The 26,835-nt window shown below is 40.7% G+C and overlaps 2 protein-coding genes across 3 annotated transcripts; one reads left to right on the top strand and one right to left on the bottom strand.

The window, feature by feature from the left end:
* The first annotated feature begins 1,203 nt into the window (after positions 1 to 1,203).
* On the top strand, positions 1,204 to 19,516 carry idh2 (isocitrate dehydrogenase (NADP(+)) 2). Its single transcript, XM_084933384.1, has 11 exons — positions 1,204 to 1,421; positions 6,224 to 6,315; positions 10,205 to 10,370; positions 12,185 to 12,345; positions 12,439 to 12,582; positions 16,411 to 16,547; positions 16,778 to 16,929; positions 17,046 to 17,158; positions 17,370 to 17,467; positions 17,554 to 17,646; positions 19,113 to 19,516. Exons 1-11 carry the CDS (start codon positions 1,304 to 1,306, stop codon positions 19,195 to 19,197), a joined length of 1,359 nt encoding a protein of 452 aa, XP_084789510.1. The 5' UTR covers positions 1,204 to 1,303; the 3' UTR covers positions 19,198 to 19,516.
* Positions 19,517 to 19,556: 40 nt separating this feature from the next.
* Positions 19,557 to 26,634, bottom strand: znf710a (zinc finger protein 710a). Of its 2 annotated transcripts, none has more exons than XM_084933382.1 (5): positions 26,515 to 26,634; positions 22,956 to 24,482; positions 22,020 to 22,211; positions 21,751 to 21,925; positions 19,557 to 21,348 (listed from the first exon to the last, which is right to left on the bottom strand). In XM_084933382.1, exons 1-5 carry the CDS (start codon positions 26,557 to 26,559, stop codon positions 21,179 to 21,181), a joined length of 2,109 nt encoding a protein of 702 aa, XP_084789508.1. In that variant the 5' UTR covers positions 26,560 to 26,634; the 3' UTR covers positions 19,557 to 21,178. The 2 variants fall into 2 exon arrangements, with proteins under 2 accessions (XP_084789508.1, XP_084789509.1); XM_084933383.1 differs by having other exon boundaries at positions 22,986 to 24,482; positions 26,515 to 26,631.
* Positions 26,635 to 26,835: the final 201 nt, after the last annotated feature.

The raw sequence follows: 26,835 nt of genomic DNA, 5'->3' as shown, positions 1-26,835 counted from the left end.
AGTTTTGTATTTCAGGGACGACTGAATGACATTCTTATTGCACTGACCTTCTCGACATTGTTATTACACACAGTTTAAGCCATGCTGCTTGGGTAAATACATTATTGTTAAGGCTTTAGAGGTTTTTTCAACCAGCGGAGGCCTACTATAATCTGAAGAGCACTTTAGAGGTGACCTGGCTGTCTCTTTTACTGGCTCACTACTAAGCCCGTCATGTGACTCCTCTGCAGACCTATCTCCGAGTATGGTAACCTTCCCCTGCTAAAATTAGAGGGCCCTCTGCTGAGACATTGTGGAATGTATCTTTCCTGTACCCATCCTGGAGACAAATCAGGACCTTAATAAATTTTCACAATGACTGTGTTTTTACCTTATGTCGTGACTGCTAAATTACCAATGATTTGTGATGAAAATTGTCAAACAGAAAATATCAAAGATAAATCTGTTATGATTGAGTTTGTTTAAAGCATTATATATCTCAGTCATTGCGATTTGTGTTAATGATGTAGTACTTTTGCCTTAAAACCAAGCAGATTTATTCTGATTTATTTATTAGGACATTACATTGTTGCTGATTATTTCAGTGGGTTTCCTCTAATATGAAGATATGATCAAGCATGTATTCTACATAATAAATTACAGGCCTGCATTAGCTAGATCTTAATGAATATTGGGTGACTATAAATGCGCAGAGCTTCAGAAATTAATTTAATATATTTAGAAAACAAACAGGTAATATTTCTACAATGAGCATTAGATTGGAACTATTTTGTAACAACTGTAAAAAAAACTTTTAAACTCCGCATTAAGCTTTGAGTAAATGAGCCTGATGACTTTGTTTGGGTTATTGTGGTTTGTACAGAAAAGAAAGCCCGCATATACTCAATATTTATCTGGGCATAACAATTGATCGCGGTCGATGATGTTTCGGGGAATTGTATGGACCTCAAAATGTATGTGCCAGATGTCAATTGTCCGTAATTGTAAAATATTTTATTCATCACCCTCTAAGCTTGCAGGCTGTGACCTTTGTGTGGATTACCCCGTAGTTCACCTTGATTCAGTCGGGGTTATCCGGTCTCTATAACGAGCCTCTGTGGTGTTTAACCGCCGTTTTGTTGCGGTCCCTCCTCTGGGTATGTGTGACTCTGACGTAGCACTCAGCGTGTCCCGCCGGGGAGGGGAGAAGGGCGGTGCTGCAGCTGGTGACTATATTGCAGCGAGCCGCGGAGCGTTTGCCCCCCTCTTTAGCTCTGTGTTTCGTCGAGCGTTCACCGCAAAGTGTTTTCGGTCCCGGGAAGACATGGCTGGATACTTGAAAGTCCTCAGCTCCCTTTCGAGATCTGCTGGAGCTGCTTTTTCCAGAAACCCGGCGGTGCTTGCGCCGGCTGCAAATTGTCAGACTTTGCAACAAAGAAACTGTAAGTGGAGAGATAGCCGGTTCATCCCGAGCATCATTATGTTGACCGTTAACTGCAGCTTGACCTGGCCTGGTGTTAACGTGGCCTCTTAAAAAAACATGTAGCTCTGGTTGCATTTAGGTGAGCTAATGCAATGTCAGCGTACATAGAAAAAGCCGATATCAGGTTAGCCGGCTATTCTTACGGAGCTAACGTAGCCGTGCTAGCTGACTGTGCTGCTAGCCAAGTAGGATGCGGTTAATACCTTTAATGGTTTCCTGAGCGCAGGGCACCGATACTTTAAATGCCCACGACCGTTAAATGGCCGTTAACATGTTTGAGTAAACGGAGGCTGTTTAATGATAAAAAATGTAAACGTCGAAAAAAAGATGAGTGCAGCCTCAGCGAGACGACCCGTCTTTGTCTTCCTCCATTCAAACTTTGAGGAACCGTGGAGGACAATGTAAAGATATGCGGACTCGAATGAATTAAAACGGAAAAACCCTGGCAGGCTTACATGCCTTCTACTCTGACCTAGAATATAAGATTCATGATAAAAGTGGCGGTGCAGTGCAAAAGCTGGCAGTTGATGAATTAAGCGAATCTTCCGTTTTTAGCTGTGTTTGCGGATTTATTTATTTATTTTCCCAAAGCTGCTAATCTCTGAGGTGGATAATAAAATAACCACGAGAGGAACCCGGTTAAATTCTGTTGTCCAAAAGGATGAGCTGCCCGTCAGCCGTGAGATCGTCAGCGCATGAATTACTTGGGGGAAACTTTTCCCAAGGTCAGTCGCCGCATACGAGTCTCCGCTATGGAGAGCAATGGCTGCCGCCGCTGCTGCCGTATGGCGCTCTCTGTCCTACATTACGCTTCTCATCTGGGTTGCATCCAGGCTGCTGCTCATAAAGACCACATCTCACCCTGCTATTTAGACTGTAAAACACTGTGCGGCTTGTTACTTTTATGTTCCCTCTAAATGTTAACAAACAAGACTCTAAAAATAAATAAAAAGGGAGATCAGGCTGAATGGATTTGTGTTTTTGCGATTCGGAGAGGAATCCCGTTTTATGACGTGCGCTCTGCAGCAATCCCAGATTAAATGCGGCTGAAATTATAAGATATATAAGATAAAAGAACAAAAACGCACTAGCATGACCAGGTACCGTTCATAAAACAGTGGGTCAGCTGAAGGACGCTGTGGCTCAGATCCGATTGAATCACCGGCATGTACCTCTTTGATGGTGGTTAGGGATCATACCCCAGGAGTGTTTGTTACAGCAACGCCTCCAAACGCTCTTTATCACGAGGATTCTAATAAAGTGATCGCATGATTTGATAACACTTCCACAGTGTGATAGAATCGTGTTTCATTTTTCCGAGGTGTAAAACCTGCGTGCCACACTAAAAGTGGAAGATTGACAGTGTTGATTGGTTTCTTTTGTTCCAGCCACAAGTTGCATTGTGGTTTAGTAGCACCTCTTTGCTGGTATGCACTTTTTAAAATTTTAACAGCTCTTATAAAGCTGACCCAACATGTCGTTAAACTTGATTTGAATTTCACAATCCCGTGTAATGCTGCTTTATTTGTAAGCTTCAAAGCTTTTGCATTGACCACTGTCTACTATCGTGATAGTGAATGAAAAGTTCCTTACCCGAGCCTCGCACTCAGGTCTGCAGCTTAGCTTTAGCTGTTTGCTTACCTCGTAAATGCCTTTTCCAAGTATTGGATTAAAACTTGATGTGGGCTAAGGCTTGTCCTACTGTGTTGAAAGTTAACCAGGCGGGAACCTAATCAATGCTTATTCTGTTCATCTCCTTAAGACACACATCATTTTGGATTGTCCTTGACTGCTTGACCGTAATTTCCACAAGGCACCTCACAGTTCAATTTAAAATTAGTACACTGTGCTAAAAATGAAGGGTATTTAAAAGCTCTAAATACTCCAGTCCCACACTGCAGGCTAGGTGAGGTCATTAGTCTTATTGTTTCCCTCCTTTCCACTATTGAACGTCTTCTGGTTCAAAGTCACAGTTTAAAGATTTTTTTATCACCTGTAAACAAATTCTTCTCCAACTGATTTCTTTGTCCTTCAAGAAAGAGAAATAATTAAAAAAAACACTGAGCCTTCTCAAGTGCATTTTTAGCATTAAAAAAAAGCCTTATGTGCTTATTTTGAATCGACAGAAGAGCCAAGTCATTGTGCACGTTTTCAAATGATTATCTCGGTTGCATATTTCTCCAAACACCTGCCTTTGACTATAGCTACAAGTGGTCGAACAAATCCTGCAGATCTGTCCCCGATGCGTTCGCGAGTGATGTGGCATGCAGGCCCACATGACTGTGCTTCAGCTCGCCCTTCAGCCTCCAGTTTGTTGATACGCTCATAAGTTACATAACCTGCTCAGCTCTCTCCTGGGCTCCCCTCCCTCCACATTGTGAGAGTAAAGTCCTGATATTGCAGTTTTAGGTTGAACGAGTCAGAAATTCTGCCTGACAGTAGTTAATGTGTTAACGAAACAATGCTGGAAGAGTCTGTACTCTTCCAAAAGCAGATGGAGGAGGGCAAAGTCTGTTATGGAATTGATTTTTAAAAAAATCTAATCTTGATTTGCTTATAAAATGTGAGAAAACGGTTAAATTATTTGCATTTCCTAACTAACCATTAAGACATCAGATTACTTGACTGTACCCTCTGTCTCTTGGAAAGAAAGCAGCTCTTTCTCATATACAGCCTATAGTTTTCCCCATTTTTCTGAAAGAATCACTTAAGTGATTTATTGCAATAGCTTGTTTATTTTGCCAGCAGACTGTTTCAGCTCAAATTGCCGTAAAAGTAATTTCCAGCGTGCATTTTTCAAACAGAACTTGGAAATCCATAAAAAGCTTTTCTGTTCATTTTAACATCGCTGCCAGCTTGTTGTTGGGAAGTAACCAAAGTCATATTGATGGATTTGTTTTAAAATAAAACTGCTGACAAGTCATCATTCTAGTTTCCTTTGTTATGTGCCAAAACTGAACATATTTCCTTCTTCAATTTCCAATAGGTTAAGGATTGTGTGATACAGTTGTGTGTCAGAGCCAAAACAACAGCAAGTTAGCAGAACATAATCACTTTTTCACCATTCTGTTACAGACATTGCATTTGTTTCTGTCTGTGTAATATGCTATCCTATAAACATAGTTGTAACATAACATAAAGCCACAACTGTTCTTCCTTAGAGGTCATTTTCAGTGCACGGTCGCCATGTTTCTGCAGTCAGCAGGGTGCGGAGGATAAGAGCAGAGGCTGTTTTGACAGGTGCTACCATAGCTTCAAAATCCCAGCTACATCAGATGTCTTCAGTCTCAGACTAATGCTTAAGTTTTAAATGAATATAATATCTTCCACTCTTAAAAATGTTGGCTGTACCCTGTTTCCATAGGACACCTTGTGTTTACTTGACTGTTTACTCTTAGGGCAGTGGGGGAGCATAAGCTTGGCTTGGGAAATTTGAGTCACTTGATCCTCTGCACCTCCCCCCTGTACTTTCCTATTCACTGAAATGTTCCCGCTGGCAGCACTCGCACACTGAGTAGGCTGAGAGGAGATATGATTAAACATACTAATCCATATCAGTCCTAGTGGAAAAGAAGTAAAGAGACAGTCTTAAAAAGTCAGTGTAAAAATAAAGCACTTTGTTTTCTAATGAGGTTTGATGGTTTTAAGAAAACCTACAAATAAATTATTATTTTTACCTGTAAGAACATATGCATTTCTCAAAATAAAGAATGGCTTTAGAGTAAACCAAAACTTGCTCTAATCAATAATATTTGGTCTTTTATTGAAGTGGTGTTTCTCTAAAATGGCTATTTACCGTGTGGTCAGTTGGCTATTCATGCTAACTACAAACAAGGATGTGTCAAGAAGTATTGAATGGAGCTGTAGTGATTAGCTCATAGAAAATAAAATGTCCAAATTTTTCAGTAATTTTGTTTTATTTACATAGCCCCAAATCACAGTAGTCGCCCTAAGGCGCTTTATATCATAAGGTAATGACTCTACAATAATGCGAGAAAACTCCAAGAATCAAATGACGCCCTTTGAGGAAGCACTTGACAACAGTGGGAAGGAAAACCTCCCTTTTAACAGGAAGAAACCTCCAGCAGAACCAGGCTCCTGGATGACTTCCTATATAATCTTTATATATTATCTATATAGCAAACTAAACATTAAACTAAAAAATCGAATTGATCCAAAAGATACACCGAACCATATGCTCTAGTTTAAAATAAACAGTTTAGATTCACACTCTGTTACATGCAAAGATTTTCTATAATTTTTCTTGCCAGAAATTGCCAGTTACATTTTTAACTTAAAAAAAAAAACGGTTCCTTTTTGTGGTTCACTTGGCCCAGTTTAGAAGGGAGTTGATTTTAGAGTCAGTATAAATCTGGAGCCATGGATTTTTAGAAATAACCTTCAACATAACATACCAAATCTAAATAAGCACAAATGAGAGATGTCATCCTTCCAGATCCAGGGACTCTCTTCATGCATGTTTTGGATGGAAATTTGAGCTGTGGTTGGTGCAAGGAGTCTGCTCTTGTGGATGCAAAATAGAAATAGCTTTGGGTCCAAATTGATTTCAGCTTTTTGTAGTTTTTAAGCACATTTAGGATTAAACATTAAATTGTTAAATGCTGGTCTGACCAGACGGGTTTTCATCCTCTTGCGTATAATTCATTTCCTTTTCTTTTTTCCCCTTAATCAATGCATTTATTCTATGATTGGCACACAGCAGTCTCATGTTTTTTGTATTTCACGTTTTATTTTTGACAGATGCCGACAAACGCATCAAAGTGGCAAACCCAGTGGTGGAGATGGACGGAGACGAGATGACCAGGATCATCTGGGAGTTCATTAAAGAGAAGGTGATAAAGTGGCATCCAAGGTTGAAGGGGGAAAACTGTGAGCCCATGCTGCCTGACTGGCAGGCTGGCAGGTGGCTGTGTGGGAAGTGTTATGTAGAGGATTATGTATGTGTGTTGGGGAGGGGCTTTGGTAATTCGGTGGCTGATTTTCTCCAGAGAGAGCAGATGTTGTTGGCTCAGGAAGAAAACGCAGAATAGCATGAGGTTCAATCATTGAATGTTTTTGACAGCTGATGAGCAGTTTTGTCTTGTTAACAATCAGTGATCCCAAGGTACATTTTATGGGTTTTTTAGGTACTCTCAAAGGGAAAATGGTACATTTAATTATTCCCTAAAGTCATGCAAATTAAAACTCAGGTCTTTGTGATACAGGCTAGGGGATCTTTAAAATGCTGGTGAAAAAATATCTTCAGGGCAGAACATTTCTGGCTGTTTGCACAACGCTCGTTTGCTTGTCAAGTTGTCTTTTAAGATTTTGATGGGGTGCTGAATATGACAGTTAATTGGCTGTTTGGTCCAATCAAAGCCAATTCTATTCATAGTTTCTAAAAGATGTCACATACTTGCAGAAATATCTGTCTGGATTGCAAAACCAGGGTTACTGCGACTCAGTTTTACTGCATTTGTGTAGCCAAACTGATGGGTAGTTGCTCATGTGAATGGCAATGCTTGCAAGCAAACCTTGTCTCACCATGCCATACATGCATGCAGTCAGCCACACCAAACCCACCTTCATCAACAGCACCCCAGGTTGTTAATTGTAGTTGATGTTAGCTACAGGACAGGTTTACCTGTCATTTGATTCAAGTTATGAGATATATATTAATGCCATTAAATATTGTTTATCTTAGCTAACCAGAATGTCACAGATTTTATTGCTGCTGTCACTGAAAGATAACTACAGCAGCCCTGAAGCTAATGACTCAAAGATTGATGTTTGTCAGCAAACATTGGCTTATTTGCCCTCACCTTTGCTCTGACAATATCATTAACCTCCAACACAGCAGCACAAACGACCCGTCCAGGTTTAAAGTGAATTTAACTGTATGCGTCTCTGCACACTGTCATCCTAGGTGCAGTGTGAGAAGACTCACTGCAGTGAGTGCTGAATATGGATTACAGTTTCCCACAACTTGCAGTTTGTCCGCATATATTTCTTTTTTTTAGAAGGTGCTCTAAATACCCATGGCTAGAAATTGATGGAAATTTTATAGGATTGTGCTTTAGTTCTCTGGCATGTCCACAATTGGCTGGTGTGTTGTAACAGTGTTTTGCCCTCCGGATCCATGTGTTGATCCTATGACAGAAAACTGTTGTTGGTTCAGTGTGTAAAATATTGCCACCAGAAATCTGAATTCTGTCTTCTTCAATTCAAATGCATAATCCTAGCTATGGTAGGACAAACAAGTCTGTCTACACTTTAACTATAGGGAGTTTACGTCGGCTGTCAATATGCCAGGTGTCTGCGTCTATTTATTCTGGAGGAGGCTGTAAAACCTGGTGATAGGAGCCCGTTATATGATGATGGTTGCTTCCACTTACTGGCTCCCAAGCCTATCTTTTTTTTTTTTTTTTTTTTTTTTAAATGGGTTCTTTCCAAGATTCTAAGAATCTTTTCTGTTAAATAATCTAGATGATTTCCACGTTAAATATGTTCTTAAGGCTGCCTGATAGTTTGCTGATTTCATTCTGATCACTTTATTAATATAGCAAACAGGGCTATGTTTGTACAGCAGTTTTCACTGTCTAGAAAACACACACCCTGGAACATAATCATTTCAATTAGGCTTGGGGAATTGATACAGCATGATATTGCTTTTTTTGTGACAATATTGTATCGCTACAGGGGCACCAAATTGATATTTCATACTTGATAAGATTTATATTTTATTGACTAAATTAAAATACTCTGGCAAGACTACAAAACAAGCGGGCTCATCTCATGCAGCACAACCCTGACACAATGTTAGCTGACCAAACTTGCATTAATTTGGCTCAACTGAAAACCCATCCAACACTGGGCACGCTTAGCTTGACAAAGCTACTTTCTAAATCAGTGCAATGGCTCAGTCACATGAGCAAACTCTTTGCTTCTACAAAAAATAAATAATTTGGTGGCTGCCTGATGATTTACTGGTGAATAGTTATTTACAGTTAATTGCAGTTTTCACTGTATTAGCTGTATATTTACAATTAGCTGCTGTATTATCAGAAACTTGACCCCATTCAGTTATAGATTGATGGCAGACTGACTCTTTCTTATGGCATTTTGCAGGTTTTAGTGACAGTGTTGGTGTGCTTGATGATCTCATTTTGCAGGGAAAAAAATAACTGATATAATCTTATTGGATAAAACTGATACTGACAATGTTTAACTTTGATATGTTGTTGCAATACTTTGTGATTTTTAACATTTCACAATATTTGGCATATTGCAAAATGTTAAACATTTCTATCATATTGTGAGTGAAGTATTGCGATATCGTATTGTGGAGTACCTCGTGATTCCCACCTCTAACTTCTATATGCTTTTAGTGGTCTGAAAATTTTGAAGTCTTGAACACCTAATGCAGGGGTCAGCAACCTTTAAGACCCAAAGAGCCATTTGGACCTGGTTTCCACGCAAAAGAAAACACTGGGAGCCGCAAATACTTTTTGACATCTAAAATGAAGATAACACTGTATATATCGTTTTTTTACCTTTATGCTTTGTGTGAACAACTAAGGTGTGTTGCTTATGAAATCCATGAAGTGCTAATGAGAAAATTAGATTTTATTTATGTAATTAACACATTTTGAACTCTTAAAGAAATATAACAAAAGGAAAGACACCAACCTGAACTAAAATGATCCATGTAGCAAACAAAAACTGTTGTGAGCTGCCACCCTTATATCGCCTTTGGGCTTTTGGAGCCTTGACCTGACTTTTAAAAAATAATTGAAAAAAAAAAGCACTATGCTGCTAAAAAATGAAAAGTAGATATTTGCAAAATTCTGCCTAAATATGTATTTAACCAGGTTAATGTGTGCGGCGGGGCGTGGTCTGCAGTGCCGCTGCAGGGGAGGCGGACGCACCTGAGCGGCACCCGCAATCACGCCTCGACGCCTTAACGTCTGTGCTATCTCTGCTGTTGTTGGTATATGTCGGGCTGTGAGCTACAGCAACCGTGTGTGAAAAGTGGTCAATAAAGAGATGCTGAAATGCATGTTCACGGTAACCTCGTCAGGTCTGCCGTGATATGTTTACAATGGGACTTCTGCTCCTGAACCTCTGCACATATCCCATATGCACACAGCATCTGCAAATCGGGGCTGTACGAAGTCACTTTCACCGCAATCTTTACGCAGGACTGTAAGCTGTCATCTGTGAGGCGTGAGCGGTGTTTGTTTTGTTTCACAGTGGAGAACAGCTGTTGACATAATGTGGATCTGAAGATCCATATTTGGCCTACCTGAAATGCACGGCGTTTCAGCGGGTACACCGGCTTCCTATTTTGAGCAATGAAAAAATAATAAAATATAATTTTATTTTTATATTTCAATATCACAATCTTCCAATTTAGAACTACAAGTTTTTAAAAAAAAAAAAGAACTAACATAAATAAAACAAACTTCAGCTAAATACTCTACACTGCGGCTCCGGAGCCGCAGGTTGCCGACCTCTGACCTAATGCATCACTTTACAGTACAGTACACTAATGCAGTATTGTTATAACAGTATCTGTTATGCATCAGTGTTTACACGCAGGAGGTAAGATCTTTTGTGACACATTTGCAAGACTGCATTTCTGTTCAGACATTACTGTCCGTACCTGGTTTTGCACTGTTGGTGCCTTTTTTTTTTTTTTTTGGCCTTTTAATTAATTAATTTTAATTTTTGATTGTTTAGCTCATCCTGACCAATGTTGATGTTGAGCTGAAGTACTTCGACCTGGGTCTGCCATACCGCGACCAGACTGATGACCAAGTCACCATCGACTCCGCCCTGGCTACCAAGAAGTACAGCGTGGCGGTTAAGTGTGCCACCATCACACCTGACGAAGCCAGAGTTGAAGGTCTTTACCAAATCTTTAATCGCCAATTATTAATTTCTAGTTTCAGAGCACTTTAGACTTAAGATTTTCATTCTCTCAAAATGATTGCTACATTAAGTCCAAATATTTTTGAATACAGCGCTGTAGGGCTGCAACTCAAGATTATTTTGTAGTTGATTAATCTGCCAATTTTACTTCGATTAGTCAACAATTGTTTGTTGTAGTAATTAGATATGTTTTTAACATCACTCAATAAGACTGTCAGAATAAAAATGAAATAAATAAAAAATATCAAGTAATATTATTAAATAGTAGTATTTGTGCTAGTAGTATTTTAAACAAAAAAACAATGTGATAGTAGGAAAGCAAAGTTGGCTGAGGTCTAAGTTCAAATAAAGCTTCAAATGAAATCAAAAAGATTTTTTTTCCCAGTCCAAAAAAAAGTTTACAGGTGGTTCAGTTCATGAATTCATGATTGCAGTGGACATGCTCTGGAGTGAAGCTTGCTCTTATCTTTGAGAATGTTATCAGCTGTTCATAACAATGTTAAAGATGCTCTCTGTCATGACTTCAGCCATTTGAGAGGCGCATGAGCGTCTTTACAGCACAAACTCATCTGTATGCCTTAATACTAGTAAAACAGAACAAAGCAGAATTACTAATCACAAATTTGGTTCTATATCATAGTTTCTTAGATGGTGTTGTGTTCAATGACAATCAAAAAGTTTAAGTAATTAAATAATAAATGACTAAGTAAATAATTAATTATTGATATGCTCCAACCCACAGATTAAAAATCTAACATTAGTGGGAGAGGTTTAGTACTCAGAATAAACCCTAATATAACGCGGGTGGGGGGGACTAGAAGACGGTGTAGATACTCCTATTTAATTGTTTACTCATTTCACTCATTAGCTAACAAAACTGAAACGGTGTTTGCTTAGCAAGCATCATCCTGAGGAGTTTCCGACAGGTAAGCTAACATAAGCATTACTGAACAAACATTAAAATAAGGTATCAATGCAACGCACTTAACACCCTAAAACTGATCCATTCAGTGTTAATGTAACAGCTCTAGGGTGCTGGCGCTCTAAATGCTCGTGCACTGCAGTTGTGCTGTCGTGGAAGGAAAGCTAAACTTTGCACTTTATTTGTTTTCTGTGAAATGCTTTCACATTCAAAAAAAAAAAAATCTCCATTTCCATTTTCTTCTGTCCCTGTTTTTTGCCGTTCCACTACATTCTCCTTCGTTAGTATTGAGTGCAGTCTTGGCAGACGATATAGGTGATACTGCCCCCATAGCTTCCTGTGTACAAAAACACATTTACGTGGTATTAGTGTATAATGCATTGGCAATACAATTCCACGTCGATGACTTTTTAAAGTGGCAATTTTGGGCTTAGTAGATATAGATTCAAAGCAGTGTGAATGGGCACACATTGTTTAATAAGGCACGTTAAGTGATTAATTTTAAAGCCGTTGAATTATTAAAACCTTCCTTTGACAGGAGGCAGATTGCTTTGAAAAAAAAAAGCCTTCACAGACTAAGATGTCAAGCATCTCCTGTTTAACTTTGTATACCTGTATGCCTTTTAGAGGATTAATAAAATTAAAAAGAAAAATCATCCCCTACAGGATGGCTACAAATTCAGTTAAATTGTTTATTAATGCATGTTTTCCACAAGTACCCTTTGTAAAAAGGTAGCAACTGGTGTTTTCCCCATATGAATGCAGCTATGATCTTGTAAACTGCAAAGCTAAATAGGTGTTCACCAACACTGCACATGCGTGAATGATTGACTTACCTATAATTTTTGTTTGTTTTTTATATAAAGAGTTTAGCCTGAAGAAGATGTGGAAGAGTCCCAACGGCACCATCAGGAACATCCTGGGCGGCACAGTCTTCCGTGAGCCAATCATCTGCAAGAACATTCCCCGGCTTGTTCCTGGCTGGACACAGCCCATTACCATTGGCAGACACGCCTTCGGTGATCAGGTGGGGCTTGATTTTGTTTATTTGTTTTTTCCCACATTTTGAGCCAGAAGTACTAAATATCTTTCTGTCTAACTTTCTGTGTTTCTTCTACAGTACAGAGCAACAGACTTTGTTGTCGACCAGCCCGGCAAATTCAAGATAATCTTCTCACCTGCTGATGGTAGTTCAAACAAGGAATGGGAGGTCTTTGACTTCCCTGCGGGTGGCTGTGGAATGGGCATGTACAACACAGATGAGGTTAGCAGATACTTCTACTTAAAGGAAAATGCAGATTTTGGTTGTTTTTGTTGTTTAAATTCTTAGAAAATCACAACAAAACTGTAGTCGGCCTGTCGGTACGAGCCCACATTTGTTTCTATTCATGTGTGTTTGTTGAGGGCTGTTTTCCACTGGCTAATATTTACAGTAGTAGTACCCTGTTGTGTGTTTAAGAAATTCACAATAAACAACAGTTCCCGCATTTATCTTGAAAAATGAGCCAACCGATTTGTGCCAGTGTGGCTAAATAATCATCAACAGCAACAAACAACTTTAACAGATCAAGTGTCCATAACTAGTAACAAAAGAGAAAAGCTTCTTCATGTGAGTAAGATCTTGGTCTTAATGAATTCCTGCCTGTTAATGAAACATTGCTGTTGATGGCCAGGGGCTACCAAACGTTGTGCCCTGAGATTTTCTATAAACAGTACAGTTTGACTGAGCAGGAAATTTAAATTGGAGCTATAAAATATTAGATTTATGTGGCAAAATAAAATGTCATATTATGCTCTTTTAGTTAGCAAAATGTACTGCTTATGGCAATATTTTTTTAATATTTTGGGTGACCAATTGCAATCTTACACATGGGTTCTGGCAGAAATGTGAATACCAGCAGGGCAAGTGAAGTTGTGACAGAACTAGGAAGGCCCAAACTGAAGAAGGACAAAGGAAAGAGCTTGTTCCTAGAAAAAGGCCTCTGTTACATGAATGTGGTTTTGAACCTTCTTGCACGGACCTGGAAACTGTATTTTTGTAAATTATACAGCACATCGGTCTCCACAATGGGCTTAAACACCATAAACTTCTTCTAACACCTACGTGAGAACCACGGGGACATGCAAAGAAAGAGTAGAACCATCAAATGTTCAAAATATTAGAAATACTGCTATACCATAAATTTTAAAATACAATGTTTACATTTGGTGTTATAAAGCAATATTATATGTTTGGCCTGTAAAGTGTTTTATATTACTGAAATGTTTACCATTTTAATATTTTTACATTCTTAAACATTTGCCCAGAAGTTCTAAAAGGAACATATAAAACATATACATATAAATGAGAACCTTTAATTATTTTTAAGAATATAATATAAAAGGTAAACAATGTAAATACATGGACATTTTCATATAGTGAAAAGAACAGCTGATGGTATTTCAAATTGGAGGCAATATAACCTCAATAATGTCACTAGATTTTAAGAAAGTGTCCAATAGCAATATTTCTAACGTTACAGAGAAAAAATACAGAACAACGTTTGACTGGTTCTTGAAATTAAGCATTGTAGGCTTAAATGAGCAGCATTTTCAATGAGCTACTGTCATTGATGACACACTACCTAATTTGAAGTGCGACTCTTTAAAAAAGCAGCATTATAGTACCATGTTAGTGACACAAGTCAAATATAAACACACGAGTAGCAGAAGTACAGGGAGTGCAGAATTATTAGGCAAGTTGTATTTTTGAGGAATAATTTTATTATTCAACAACAACCATGTTCTCAATGAACCCAAAAAACTCATTAATATCAAAGCTGAATGTTTTTGGAAGTAGTTTTTAGTTTGTTTTTAGTTTTAGCTATTTTAGGGGGATATCTGTGTGTGCAGGTGACTATTACTGTGCATAATTATTAAGCAACTTAACAAAAAACAAATATATACCCATTTCAATTATTTATTTTTACCAGTGAAACCAATATAACATCTCCACATTCACAAATATACATTTCTGACATTCAAAAACAAAACAAAAACAAATCAGCGACCAATATAGCCACCTTTCTTTGCAAGGACACTCAAAAGCCTGCCATCCATGGATTCTGTCAGTGTTTTGATCTGTTCACCATCAACATTGCGTGCAGCAGCAACCACAGCCTCCCAGACACTGTTCAGAGAGGTGTACTGTTTTCCCTCCTTGTAAATCTCACATTTGATGATGGACCACAGGTTCTCAATGGGGTTCAGATCAGGTGAACAAGGTGGCCATGTCATTAGTTTTTCTTCTTTTATACCCTTTCTTGCCAGCCACGCTGTGGAGTACTTGGACGCGTGTGATGGAGCATTGTCCTGCATGAAAATCATGTTTTTCTTGAAGGATGCAGACTTCTTCCTGTACCACTGCTTGAAGAAGGTGTCTTCCAGAAACTGGCAGTAGGACTGGGAGTTGAGCTTGACTCCATCCTCAACCTGAAAAGGCCCCACAAGCTCATCTTTGATGATACCAGCCCAAACCAGTACTCCACCTCCACCTTGCTGGCGTCTGAGTCGGACTGGAGCTCTCTGCCCTTTACCAATCCAGCCACGGGCCCATCCATCTGGCCCATCAAGACTCACTCTCATTTCATCAGTCCATAAAACCTTAGAAAAATCAGTCTTGAGATATTTCTTGGCCCAGTCTTGACGTTTCAGCTTGTGTGTCTTGTTCAGTGGTGGTCGTCTTTCAGCCTTTCTTACCATGGCCATGTCTCTGAGTATTGCACACCTTGTGCTTGTGGGCACTCCAGTGATGTTGCAGCTCTGAAATATGGCCAAACTGGTGGCAAGTGGCATCTTGGCAGCTGCACGCTTGACTTTTCTCAGTTCATGGGCAGTTATTTTGCACCTTGGTTTTTCCACACGCTTCAGAAGCTTTGCAATTTTGAGACTGCTGCATCCCTCTGCAAGATATCTCACTATTTTTGACTTTTCTGAGCCTGTCAAGTCCTTCTTTTGACCCATTTTGCCAAAGGAAAGGACGTTGCCTAATAATTATGCACACCTGATATAGGGTGTTGATGTCATTAGACCACACCCCTTCTCATTACAGAGATGCACATCACCTAATATGCTTAATTGGTAGTAGGCTTTCGAGCCTATACGGCTTGGAGTAAGACAACATGCATGAAGAGGATGATGTGGACAAAATACTCATTTGCCTAATAATTCTGCACTCCCTGTAGTGTTTTTCCCTGAAAAATGTAAGCAGTAGTGTGAGATGCCTGCTTAACGCATCGGTTAAACAACAACTGCAGTAAGTTGATCGAGTTGAAATGAGTTACTCCTTACTGATCATATTGGGGGGTTTTTCGCCTCAAGTAGTGAAACATGTTTGTAAAATATGCAAGAGAGTGTTCCCCCTAAAGGTGGCAACGCTACTATTTCAACAAAGTACTGTACTTTGTTAAAGTAGCTCCTTTTAGGTGCACAATTGCTACTGGAGGCTAACACGTGGCTCTCGCGTGTCAGACCTGCCTGGGCTTGACTGGTTATGCAATAATATCGCAACATGACGTTTTTATTGGATGTAAAAATTTATACCAGCATTATTGTGGATGATATCTTAGAACACGGGTCTTTTTAGGGTGGCGTGTAAGCAAATACGAGTACAGGTCTGGTTTTTAAACTTTGCTTGCTCTTTGGTGTAGGCTTCAAATATTTTTTTTCATTGGTTTCTTAAAAAATAGAAGAATGTGTATAAAATTTGGTATTGCAACATCCAGATGGTGTTAAAAGATTTGCTTAATTCTACGCCATAGTTATTTAACATCTGGGTTGTGTGTATTATTGTCCTCATATTGCCTGAACTCTCAAATAAGCTGCTATTGAGTTGTAAAATGCACACCGCAGTCTCTGCAGTCCTCTATCGTCGTTTCAACTCTCTTTGCTACTGTTTTGTTTGCCTTCATCAGCACGGGTCTGTTTGATTTTACAACATCAGAGGTCATCGCAGATGACTTTCAACTTGATAAGGGGAAGGTTGTTAGCCCCTGTTCAACTGATAAAGCCTTCAGCAGTCATGAACTGTTTGTTTCTTTATTCCCTTCATCAGTCTATTACAGGCTTTGCACACAGCTGCTTCCAGTACGCTATTGCCAAGAAGTGGCCCCTGTACATGAGCACAAAGAACACCATTCTTAAAGCCTACGACGGCAGATTTAAAGACATCTTCCAGGATATCTTTGAAAAGTGAGTGTCTTCTAGCTTTCTGCTTATGTGTGCACATTTATCAATGACCCATTTGTCCAGTGTCATTTGCACAATTATTGTTAAATCAACAAATGCATTTAATTTAAGCTCAAATTAATTAGTATTAGTCTAATTAGTATTTGGTGCAACATTTATAACCATTTTATCACTTTAATGTTCTTTTTAAGAAAAAGAAAAAAAACAATCTTATTGTGTTGTGTCTTCTGCAGGAATTACAAGCCAGAGTTTGACAAACTGAAGATCTGGTATGAGCACAGGCTTATCGACGATATGGTCGCCCAAGTGCTGAAGTCTTCCGGAGCCTTTGTGTGGGCTTGCAAGAACTATGACGGAGACGTTCAGTCCGACATCCTTGCGCAAGGTGAGATATTCGGAAAACATCACTGTTATAAAAACACTGAAACCTGCAAGCATATGAGGCGCGTGCCAGTTTTTGGGTAGTTGCACTAAAAGAAGATGGTGTGTTTCCTGTTTTAGGCTTTGGCTCTCTGGGACTCATGACATCAGTTCTTGTCTGTCCTGATGGCAAGACTATTGAGGCTGAGGCAGCCCACGGCACTGTGACCAGGCACTATCGTGAGCACCAGAAGGTTAGTAACCACCAACCCTGTGGGGTCTGTGTTAGTAATCTCAAGTTTCTGCTTGCATAGGCAGTGTCATCTGTAGAGCTATATTGCCATCTTGTGGTGAAGAATGTAATGACAAGTGTCTGCAGATGCTCAGATCTATTAAATATTTGATGCTGCAGTTGATATGTTTAGTAGTTTTTAATGCACACAGTGTCTCCATCTCTGCTTTCAGGGTAGGCCAACCAGCACTAACCCCATTGCCAGCATCTTTGCCTGGACCCGAGGCCTGGAGCACAGAGGGAAACTAGACGGCAACCCTGACCTCATAAAGTAAGAGAGGATTAATATTTCAGGAAACTTACTCATGCTAATGTGAAATGTGACCTTTTTTAATAAATGTCTGCATTTTTCTGCAGGTTCGCCCAGACACTGGAGCAGGTGTGTGTTGCGACTGTAGAGAGTGGTACTATGACCAAGGACCTGGCAGGTTGCATCCACGGCCTGTCCAAGTAAGTTTATTTCCCTGCTGACACCTTAGTTTGCAGTGTAGTTGCAGACTTACTGAAATCACAGTATATATACTCAATAATCATTTTGTTAGATAGTTTTTGCTGCTAGAGTTCTGCTTTGCTTCAGAACACTGGAAATATTAAGTAATATATTTGAACATTACCACGTTCACTACAGAACACATTTAATTGATAAATCATTTTAAACTCAACCAATCTAATCAACTAGTTTTACTTTAACCTTGTGACATTAAGGGTTTACTGCTTAACCTTTACATTTATTATGTAACAAGGGAATAGGATTGAAGGAAGTTTTGATTACCCTAACAAATAGTTGATCAACAAAAGTAATCTGTAGCCATTTTTTATTTTGTTGAATCAAAAATGCCAAACGTGTATCATCTTCAGCATCTAAGGACTTGCTGCTTGTTATTTTTATTATTGCATCAAATAATTTGAAGATATCATCTTGAGCTTTGAGAACTAGTGGCATCCATTTTTCACCGCTGGATGACATTTTTATAAAACACACAAATTTTCACAGGAGAATTTGCAGATTCATCAGTCATACAAAAAGTCATCAGTTGCTGCATTGATTTTGAAGGATGCTTCCATTCAGGCCTTGGTGCATCTTTATGTTTTGGGACATTAAGCCTATGATGGCAGCCAGAAAATGAATAAGGTTTGACGCTATGGCTTTAATCTTTAATTATTGATAATCGTGTGGATTTAACCTCAAGTTAAACCCAAGACAGCATTTAATCTTTGCCCTGATTCTGACCTGCACTTTATGTAAACTTGTCCTCATCTTCCGGAATATTTGCGAGGTTTTAGGCCTCTGCCAGTTTTCATTACTATATATTTTTCAGCAACTTATTTAAAAAGAAAAACACAATTTAAATTTCACTTTCAAGGTTGACAAAAAGCAAGATTTATTTATTTTTTTCTAGGATGGCTTTTAAAGTCAATCAAGGGAATATTAAGTGTGTTTTAATTGAGTGAACGTTTCTGATTTGTAATGAACAAAATAAACTGCACATGTAACGCAGGATTTTCCAAGTGCATCTGCTTAAGAATGATTTATGTCGAGCTTGTAAAATGTTTACTCAAGAATTCTGTAGCCTTGCCATCTAGTTCCTCCACGCTTTCGTGCACATTTAGTGTATACACTTATCTGTTTGTTGCATTGACTCATTGGTTTGCTTGAAGGCATTGCAGTTTTCTCATCTGCCGCTGAATGAATGCTTCATATAATACGCTGTAGTCTAAAAGCTACATGCAAAATGAAACGGGCACAACCTTGTAGTACTCAGTTGTAGTCTGTTTAATCATGATATGTAGAATGTATTATTTTAATAATCCCTGTGTAACTAACCAACAGCATTATCTTGTTTGTGTTGCTTGCATGTTTTTATGCTTTTGTTTTTCTGTTGACTTTTCTGATGTGCCGTGTCCTGTCTTTTCAGTGTCAAGCTGAACGAGCATTACGTCAATACTACAGACTTCCTCGACGCCATCAAGACAAATCTGGATAAGGCCCTCGGAAAGTGAAGGACTTGAAAGAATATGATAAGCACGAAGATGGCAATGTCACTCTTCTGTTTTTGTACCTCATTTTTAACTTAAAGGTCAATAAATCCACTCGCAATTTAATCAGAAGGAGAAAAAAGTACTGTCTATAGGATTACGTAGTTCTCTTAGGTTTTTAAATCGTTGAGAATTGTCCTTTGAACCTCATGCCTCCCTTACTGTCTGTCCCATTACTTGCAGGGTTTTATTTTTGTAATGTGAAGTATTCAGTACTATGTAATGCCTTGGGCAAGACTGAAGCCTGTGTCACACACATTTGCCAATAAATCTTTTAAACCACTGTTTGTGTTTTGCGTCTGTACAAACGAGAGCTCTGCCACTTTAAAGGTAAATAAATTTATTATCTTACAGTATTGCCTGGTACACAACATTGTACATACAACTCTATCAACATTATCTCCACACTAATGTCTAATACAGAAAGCCATTTAAGATGAGCGTCTTTCTTGTGTCATCACAAAAAAGTGATGGAGTGAACACAGCAGCTGAAAAACTCAAAAATGAGCTTTCTTCTTCTTCTTCTTTTAAATGCACTATATCAACATTGCAAATGGATACCTTATTCGCAGGTTACAAGTTTGAAAAGCTAAACACTGGAGAAACTGAATATATTGAGCATTTCCAAATCATTTTGCACAAGGTCCGTGGCCCTGTCACATGTTGGGAGGTTGTCGTTCATCACTCGAGACCAGTGTACAGCATGATGGATGGCATGCTCGTGTAGACACACTAGGGCACTTAATATTTCTGTCCGAGTTTTTTGGGAGGACAATTCTTGTTGAGATTCATCCATTTAAAAAAACAAAAAAACCACACAACTGCAATACAAATGCGGGGCTTGCTTTTGAAAAATGCTGCAGTCCTGTGAAGGCTTGGATCAGGGAAAACGGTGAGGTTTTGCTGAAAGAGATGCTGCACCACAGTCTGTTCTCTGTGGTAATCTTTTGAAAAGATCTACAGATGGGTGGGAGGGAAACCTGAATGTAATTTCTGGAGGTCTGTGATTGGACCCCTAGAAATTCAATGTCCCAGCTCAACACAGCAGCAAGGAAAGGAATCCAATGGCGCCAGTAGCTCTGAGATTTTGATCTAATTCTTTGGTAAAAGGGATCCAACCATTTTTTAAAAAGTGTTTTTCTTCACGTTTTTATTAGCATCTTAAAACATTCCACATAAACAGTTACATTCATAGACTAGAGATCAATACAGGGTGACGCTTGTTAATGCAATAATGTAAAAAGTAGACACAGTGGTCCTCAGTACAACGCACTGATTGCAGTACCAGCCAGCGTACTAGAGGGCTGATACATTCTGTACAATAATATACAATAAAACACAGATTGCAAATCCAGTGGCATTTTCAGTCGTTTTGCAGTTTGTCACAGTTTAAATCAAAGTGAATCATTAAGTTCTGCAACTTTATTCGCTTTGGCAAGTGAAATGAACAGCAACACCTGTTTCCTTCTTTAACCCATGAGCTGACCACAGAGAGGGGGACCGGGATTGTCTGAATGAGGACGTGCAGTGAGACATCAGCATATGCACCTATGCTTGTAGCTAAGCTTGTGCTTTTTAAATTGGGCTCAGATGATGTTTAACTGTTGTTAAACAACTCACAACATATACAAATGTGTGTAGGTATATATATATTTTTAAATCCTTTGCTCCTATTTTAGGCTGTCCATTTCCTTCAAATATATTTATCTGTAATTATTTTTAAATGTTTTAGAGATGAAAAATATGTAATTAGATTAAAAAAGTATATATATTTTTAGAGTCCAGTGCATACTGATGTGCAGTTTTGCTAGGCTTCTTCACGTCCTTGAAGAGGAGCCCAAGCACTTTGCCTTTAACAGCAAAAAAACAAAATAAAACAAAACAAAAAGCAATCCTATTTTCATTAGGTCACACCTATATTCAATTTTGGGTCATTTTTAATAATTCACGCAGTGTTGAAGCGTCCGGCGCCCTTTCCGAAGGTGCTGTAATACTCCATTTGAGAGAGTTTAGAGATGTCAGGTGTGTTGGTGTTGTTGGCCCGGTTTTCTCGCTCACTGAATTCAAAGCTCTCCTCTTCGTAGTCCTCCTGGCCTTCTGTCTCTTGGGGGGGCTCTGAAGAAGGGACAAAGGAGGATACAAATATAATTCTAGTTTCACCACATACACACACACGCGGAGCTCTTCCTAAAGACATATGGCCACATTTAGGACAGCCTGTAGATTGCCCCTCCTCGGTATCAGTCTCTACTGATAGAGACAGGCATGTCTAATCCAGGCACTGCTATATTTACTGAGCACACAAGGAGAGAGTGACAGAAACATCAAAATGCTCGAATACTAGATTATAGTACATGCTGAGTCAAAGTGCATTAGGGACAGACTGAGTGACAATAATGCGACATGAAACTCACCCCAAACAGTCCCACTGGGAAATTTGCCACACATCACCCATCAACAAATTCAAATAGCATCTGTTTTAATTCAGAGTTTAATTAAAGTCACCAAGCCACTCACCGTGTCCATCTATCGTGGCGTCCATGATGCCGTGTTTGACTTTCATGTGTCGACTCAGGTTGCCCTTCAGGTTGAACTTGCTGGTGCAGTAAGGGCACTTGAAGGGCTTGCTGCCAGCGTGGAGATGCATGTGGCCGAGGAGGTTGTACATTCTGTTAAACGACTTCCCGCATACCTGAAAGACACGAGTACAACAGTGAGTATCGCTCCCTGCTTCATCCCAGCGAGATCCAGGTGATTTTGCGAAAGGTGCCACTTGCTTCCCCCACCTTGCATTTGAAAGGCTTCACCGGCAGGTGGACAATCATATGCGTTTTCAGGGTCTGCTTCTGGACAAAGGTCTTGAAGCAGACATGGCACTGGAAGGGCCTCACGCTGGCGTGGATCAACATGTGTCTCTTCAGGTTGGCAGACAGGGTGAATTCTCTGGCACAGACATCACACTTGAATTCTTTCATGCCCTGGGGACACAAAAAAGTGTTTGCGTCCTTTTAATTAATTTGGCTTAAATATATGGTCGGGTGGAAAATAAATAATGAGTCACAGAGAGAAAAAAAAATCACAAGGCGCTCACATGTGTGCCTGTTTGCTGCAATTGAGCATTTGTATTCTGGCTTTTTGATCCTACTCATGTAGATTATATTTCTCCCCACCCCCACTTGTTGAGTAACAAAGATGAAAAACCTGGCAATGGGAAGAATAAACTAAAAGTTTTTTACCATGTTTTTGACTTTTATTTTAATATTCAACAAAGCGTGTTTTATGAATAGAAGGGCTTTTTTAAAATTTAGTCTAAAGTAGACTATACAATGAAATGGAGAGAAAGACTAGAGTGATTCATCTGACACAAAGGGAAGTAGCTTTGCGAATGACACACGACACAAAACACATGCTAGTGGGGGGTTGAGACGCATACAAAAACTCAAGGTCTTTGAAGGCTATGTTTACAAAGCAACTGGTTTTGGAGAAAAGGATGTGATGCCATATACCCTGTTTTTTTTCCATGAGAATTCATACTGCAGACTCTTATTGAAAGAGTCCAAAATACTTCCCTTTTAACCCATAAATCTCTTTTGTGCTCATGTTGATAATCACATTTTTCTGCTTTTAAATAGTGATGTGTTGCTGCATGAAGCTAGCATACTCCTGAGTGTATTTTGAACACATCTCATGGTAGACGAAAGCACATCATTGGGTTTCAGTACCTTAAGTGGGAGGGCATGCGCTGCCAGTACCTTGTGAGTGAGAGCGTGCTGTCGGAGGTGGTGGATCTGGACGAACTCCATGCCGCACTCGGGGCAAACGTAAGGCCGCACGTTCTGGTGCTTCATCAAGTGGTTCTGCAGCTGGCTGCGGTAGGCGAAGGACTTGTTGCACTCTGTGCACTGGTACGTCGTGGGTCCCTGATGGCTGGTCAGGTGACGCTTCAGGTGCGCATAGGTTGGAAACTCGAGGCCGCACTGAGTGCAGACATGGCACTGGCCGTTCTCGTGTTTGTTCTCGTGGGTCCTCAGTTCACTGGGGTAGGCAAAGCCACGGCCACAGAAACGACAGCTGTAGGGTTTCACGTCTGAATGTTGCAGCATGTGCCTCTTCAGGTGGCTCGTCTGCGTGAAGGCCTTCTCACAGACGGTACACTTGTGCGGTCGAGTTCCCTGGTGCGTGAGCAGGTGAGTCTGGAGGTGACTTGGCTGCTTGAAAAGCTTTCCGCAGTGTATACATTCATGAGGCTTAATTCCATTGTGACCCAAGATATGTGTTACCAGGTTGTATTTGGATGTGTATGACTTCTCGCACATGCGGCACTTCCAGCGCTTCAAGCCCTCGCCTACGTCTACGCAGTAAGACTCATCGATCTGCACGTTGATGTCCAGTCGGTCAATCTGCATTCTTCTTGCGAGACCCTCTGGGTCTGACCACAGCATGGCTTGGTTGTTCTCCTCATACTCTGTTGGCATTGCCATATCTGCAGACTCATAGGCCACCTCACTGGAATCATAATAACGATTCTCCACAGGACTGCTTGTTTCTCCGGTGGTCTTAAGGTTCAGTGCCTCCTCCTCTTCTTCTTCTTCCTCTACTACTAACTCTTCTTCTTTCCTCACTCTTTCCCTACCAGAGCTTTCATCTTGTTCAGCCTCTGGCTGTCCATCTGTTTGTGGCCTGGATGTGTCTCTCACACATGAAGGACAGTTTCCACAGGCTTGCTCCTCTTTCAGAGTACCTTGCTGGATGACTGGATCATCTGACTTGCCAGGACTACCCCTGCTCTTCATGTGAATACACGAAGGAGGGGTATCAGAGTCAAGTCTTTCACCTTTAACCTGAGGCTGTGGACTGGGTACATTGTGCAGATGACCCTCTAATTCCCCATCAATCCTGGGCCTTTTGGTTCTCCCACGGGGGCCGGGCCGTCTTCTCTCACTGCAGTGGGGCTGCGGCTCTAGCTCCCCAGCAGGCTCAGCCAGGTAGTCCCCATTGGCCCCTATCAGCTGGTCAGCATACTCATACTCCACTGACTCTGGTGGTGGAGGGGGGCATTCTCTGGGCTCCCCTGTGTAAAAGCCATTAGGAGCAATAGTCGCCCCAAATATTTCATTCTGGGAGATGAGGCCAAGAACGGCAGCCTGAGCCAGAGATAGCACGACCACAGGCTCCGTCTGTGTGCCCACATCCACTTGGCCCTCAGTCATCTTTGGGTATGTCCGCACCAAGCGGCCACTCTCCTCCTCCTGGAAGAAAACACACACACACAGACATACACCATAAGTCAAAATGAACTAGAGGCAAAACTGCATCTGTGTCTCTGTGTGCTTTCTATTATTCCGTTGTTACAAAACCTGTTGCACAATTTCTCCTCGCATATTCTTGCTTCCTCATTTGCAATCTATCAGGTCAAAGGCAACGCAACCATACAATTTAGCCTTTAAGGTTCAGCATGTCAGACTGACCCCAGCAGCTGTAGAGTCTTCCTTAGCTGGGAATTAGGGGAGAGTATTAAGAGAAGGATTCAGTGCTACTCCGTGAAAGCTGCGTTCGGACTACGCCTTATGTCTTTGCTCTGAATCCAGAGAACATTAGATTGAGGAGATAAGACAGATCTGTGTTAGCACCCGGCTTCCTTCCTTGACAGGCTTTAGAATAACAAAGAACACAACAAGGGATGCAGGTCCAGCCAGGATGTTGACTTCCGTGGACTGTCCTCAGCACTTCCTGTGGGGTCCTGGGACAGCCTTGCTGACCAAAGTTAGCTCATCACTGGAGCTATCTCTGCCATTCATAAAGGTGAAAAGTATCTCAACTCTATACTAAGAGATCCCGCCGTAGCCAACTTTATAATGCCTGCCACACTGGGCTTCTTTAACAAGATGATATATGCCGGCAGGCAGTCTCATATCCATAACAGACATTCGATTGAGCTTAGAGCTCATTCTGTATTCCAAAGCAATGCATAAGATTCGCTAACTTAATTGTATGGTTCGGATGTGTTTCAGACCCACACGCGCATGTTTATCCTGCCGCCTGTAAAAGCAGAACAGTGAAACTATGGGGAAGAAATTGTGGTATGACCAGAATTGGCCCTCTGTGGTAAAAGAGAAGCGGGTATTGCATGCCACTAGTTTCAGGTTATTTCTCAGCATGGCTCCGACGAGTAGGAAAATGTATAGTGAGAAGCTGACCCCTGGTTTCTTTGCAGACAGCACTCTAGCCTTCACACTGCCATATAAATAAGAGCTGCTTCCTTTCCTGACACAATACTGAGAGAAAAGAAAAGAGTGGATGGAGAAAGGAAGAGGAGATAGAGAGCAGGAATAAAGGTGTATGTGTGAGTGAGTGTGTGTTGGGAGAGGGGAGTAGACCTGGATGCCCTGATAACCACGTCATTTATAATTACTGCTTTTAAAGTAGTCAGACAGAGACAGACTGTGTGTTTGTGAGAAAGAAAAGGAAAGAGACTGGGTGTGTATTTGAAAGCGCACGCATGTGTGTGTGTGTGTGTGTGTGTGTGTGTGTGTGTGTGTGTGAGAGAAAGAGAGAGAGAAAAGAGGGAGGGAGGTTTGAAGAGAAGGAGAAAGAGCTGTGGGCGGGGGAGGAGTGGAGGGAGGGAGACAGAGAGAGAAATGAGATGGAGGGGCTGAAAGATAAAGAAAGAGGGGAGGGGAGGGAGGGGAGGGAAGGGTAACGAGAGATTGAGTGAGCATGTGAGAGGAGGGAAGAGAGAAAGGAAAAGGATAGGGAGGGGGTGTGTGCGAGGGGGGAGCCGGAGAAAGACAGAAAGACAGAGTGAGTGAGTGAGAGAGAAAGAGGGGAAGGAGGAGGAGCGGGGGGGAGCTGTAGAGAGAAGAAAAAGCACAGCAAAATGAAAGGCTGACAAAATGAAAGAGAAAAAGACAAATGACAAGTAGACAGAGAAGGTAGGGTAATAATTGCAAGAGTCCGTACTTTCACATTTAAAGTTGCAACTGAAAGACACCTAAGGACAAACAGAGCAGAAGCAGAAGCAGAAGCGTGCAGCACAGAGATAGAAACACAACTATTATTATGATTTTTTTTTTTTTTTTAAAAAGAAGGATGTTCCTACTGCAGCACTCATGTGAATGTGGAGGGGCAAAAGTAATCTTGCTTCCCCTCAAAACACACAAAGACGGACAAGAGTGCAAACAGCTCACTAACAAACTGCAAAACAAGTAATCGCCACCTCCTCCCCCCCCGCCACCCCTCTCCCCTCTAAAATCTTCCCCTATCTTTCGGTTACAAACTCACCACATTGTTCCTTGAGTGATGTTTAAGGTGTTTCAGGGATCTCATCCTTCAGGAGAAATGAGTGGAGTAAAAAAATCCACCTCCTATTTATATCTGTGGGAGAGTGGGGCGGTCCCACGGCTCATCCTCCTCCTACTGTTGCTGTTATCAGAACTGACTGTGCCTGCCCCCCCTCACTTCCAACAGCCCTCCACCCCCCCCCCCCCACACACACACATGCACACAACACACACACAGCATCACCCCATTTCTTTCTCTTCCTCCCACCCTCTCCTTCCCATCTCACTTCTCTTTCTCTCCTCTTTTCTCTTACAAACACAC

The sequence above is a fragment of the Perissodus microlepis genome, chromosome 7 (genome assembly GCF_051167445.1).
Source record: "Perissodus microlepis isolate ML-2025 ecotype Zambia chromosome 7, ASM5116744v1, whole genome shotgun sequence".
Classification (NCBI taxonomy): Eukaryota; Metazoa; Chordata; class Actinopteri; order Cichliformes; family Cichlidae; genus Perissodus; species Perissodus microlepis.
This window is presented reverse-complemented; position numbering and strand designations above follow the sequence as displayed.

Coding starts and splice junctions, on each gene's coding strand:
- idh2 (XM_084933384.1), top strand. CDS start 1,304: ATGGCTGGATACTTGAAAGTCCTCAGCTCCCTTTCGAGATCTGCTGGA. Junction 16,548..16,777: donor TTCCAGGATATCTTTGAAAA/GTGAGTGTCTTC, acceptor TGTCTTCTGCAG/GAATTACAAGCCAGAGTTTG. Junction 17,647..19,112: donor TGCATCCACGGCCTGTCCAA/GTAAGTTTATTT, acceptor CTGTCTTTTCAG/TGTCAAGCTGAACGAGCATT.
- znf710a (XM_084933382.1), bottom strand. CDS start 26,559: ATGAGATCCCTGAAACACCTTAAACATCACTCAAGGAACAATGTG. Junction 22,212..22,955: donor CGCATGCCCTCCCACTTAAG/GTACTGAAACCC, acceptor TTGTGTCCCCAG/GGCATGAAAGAATTCAAGTG. Junction 21,926..22,019: donor TGAAGCCTTTCAAATGCAAG/GTGGGGGAAGCA, acceptor CGTGTCTTTCAG/GTATGCGGGAAGTCGTTTAA.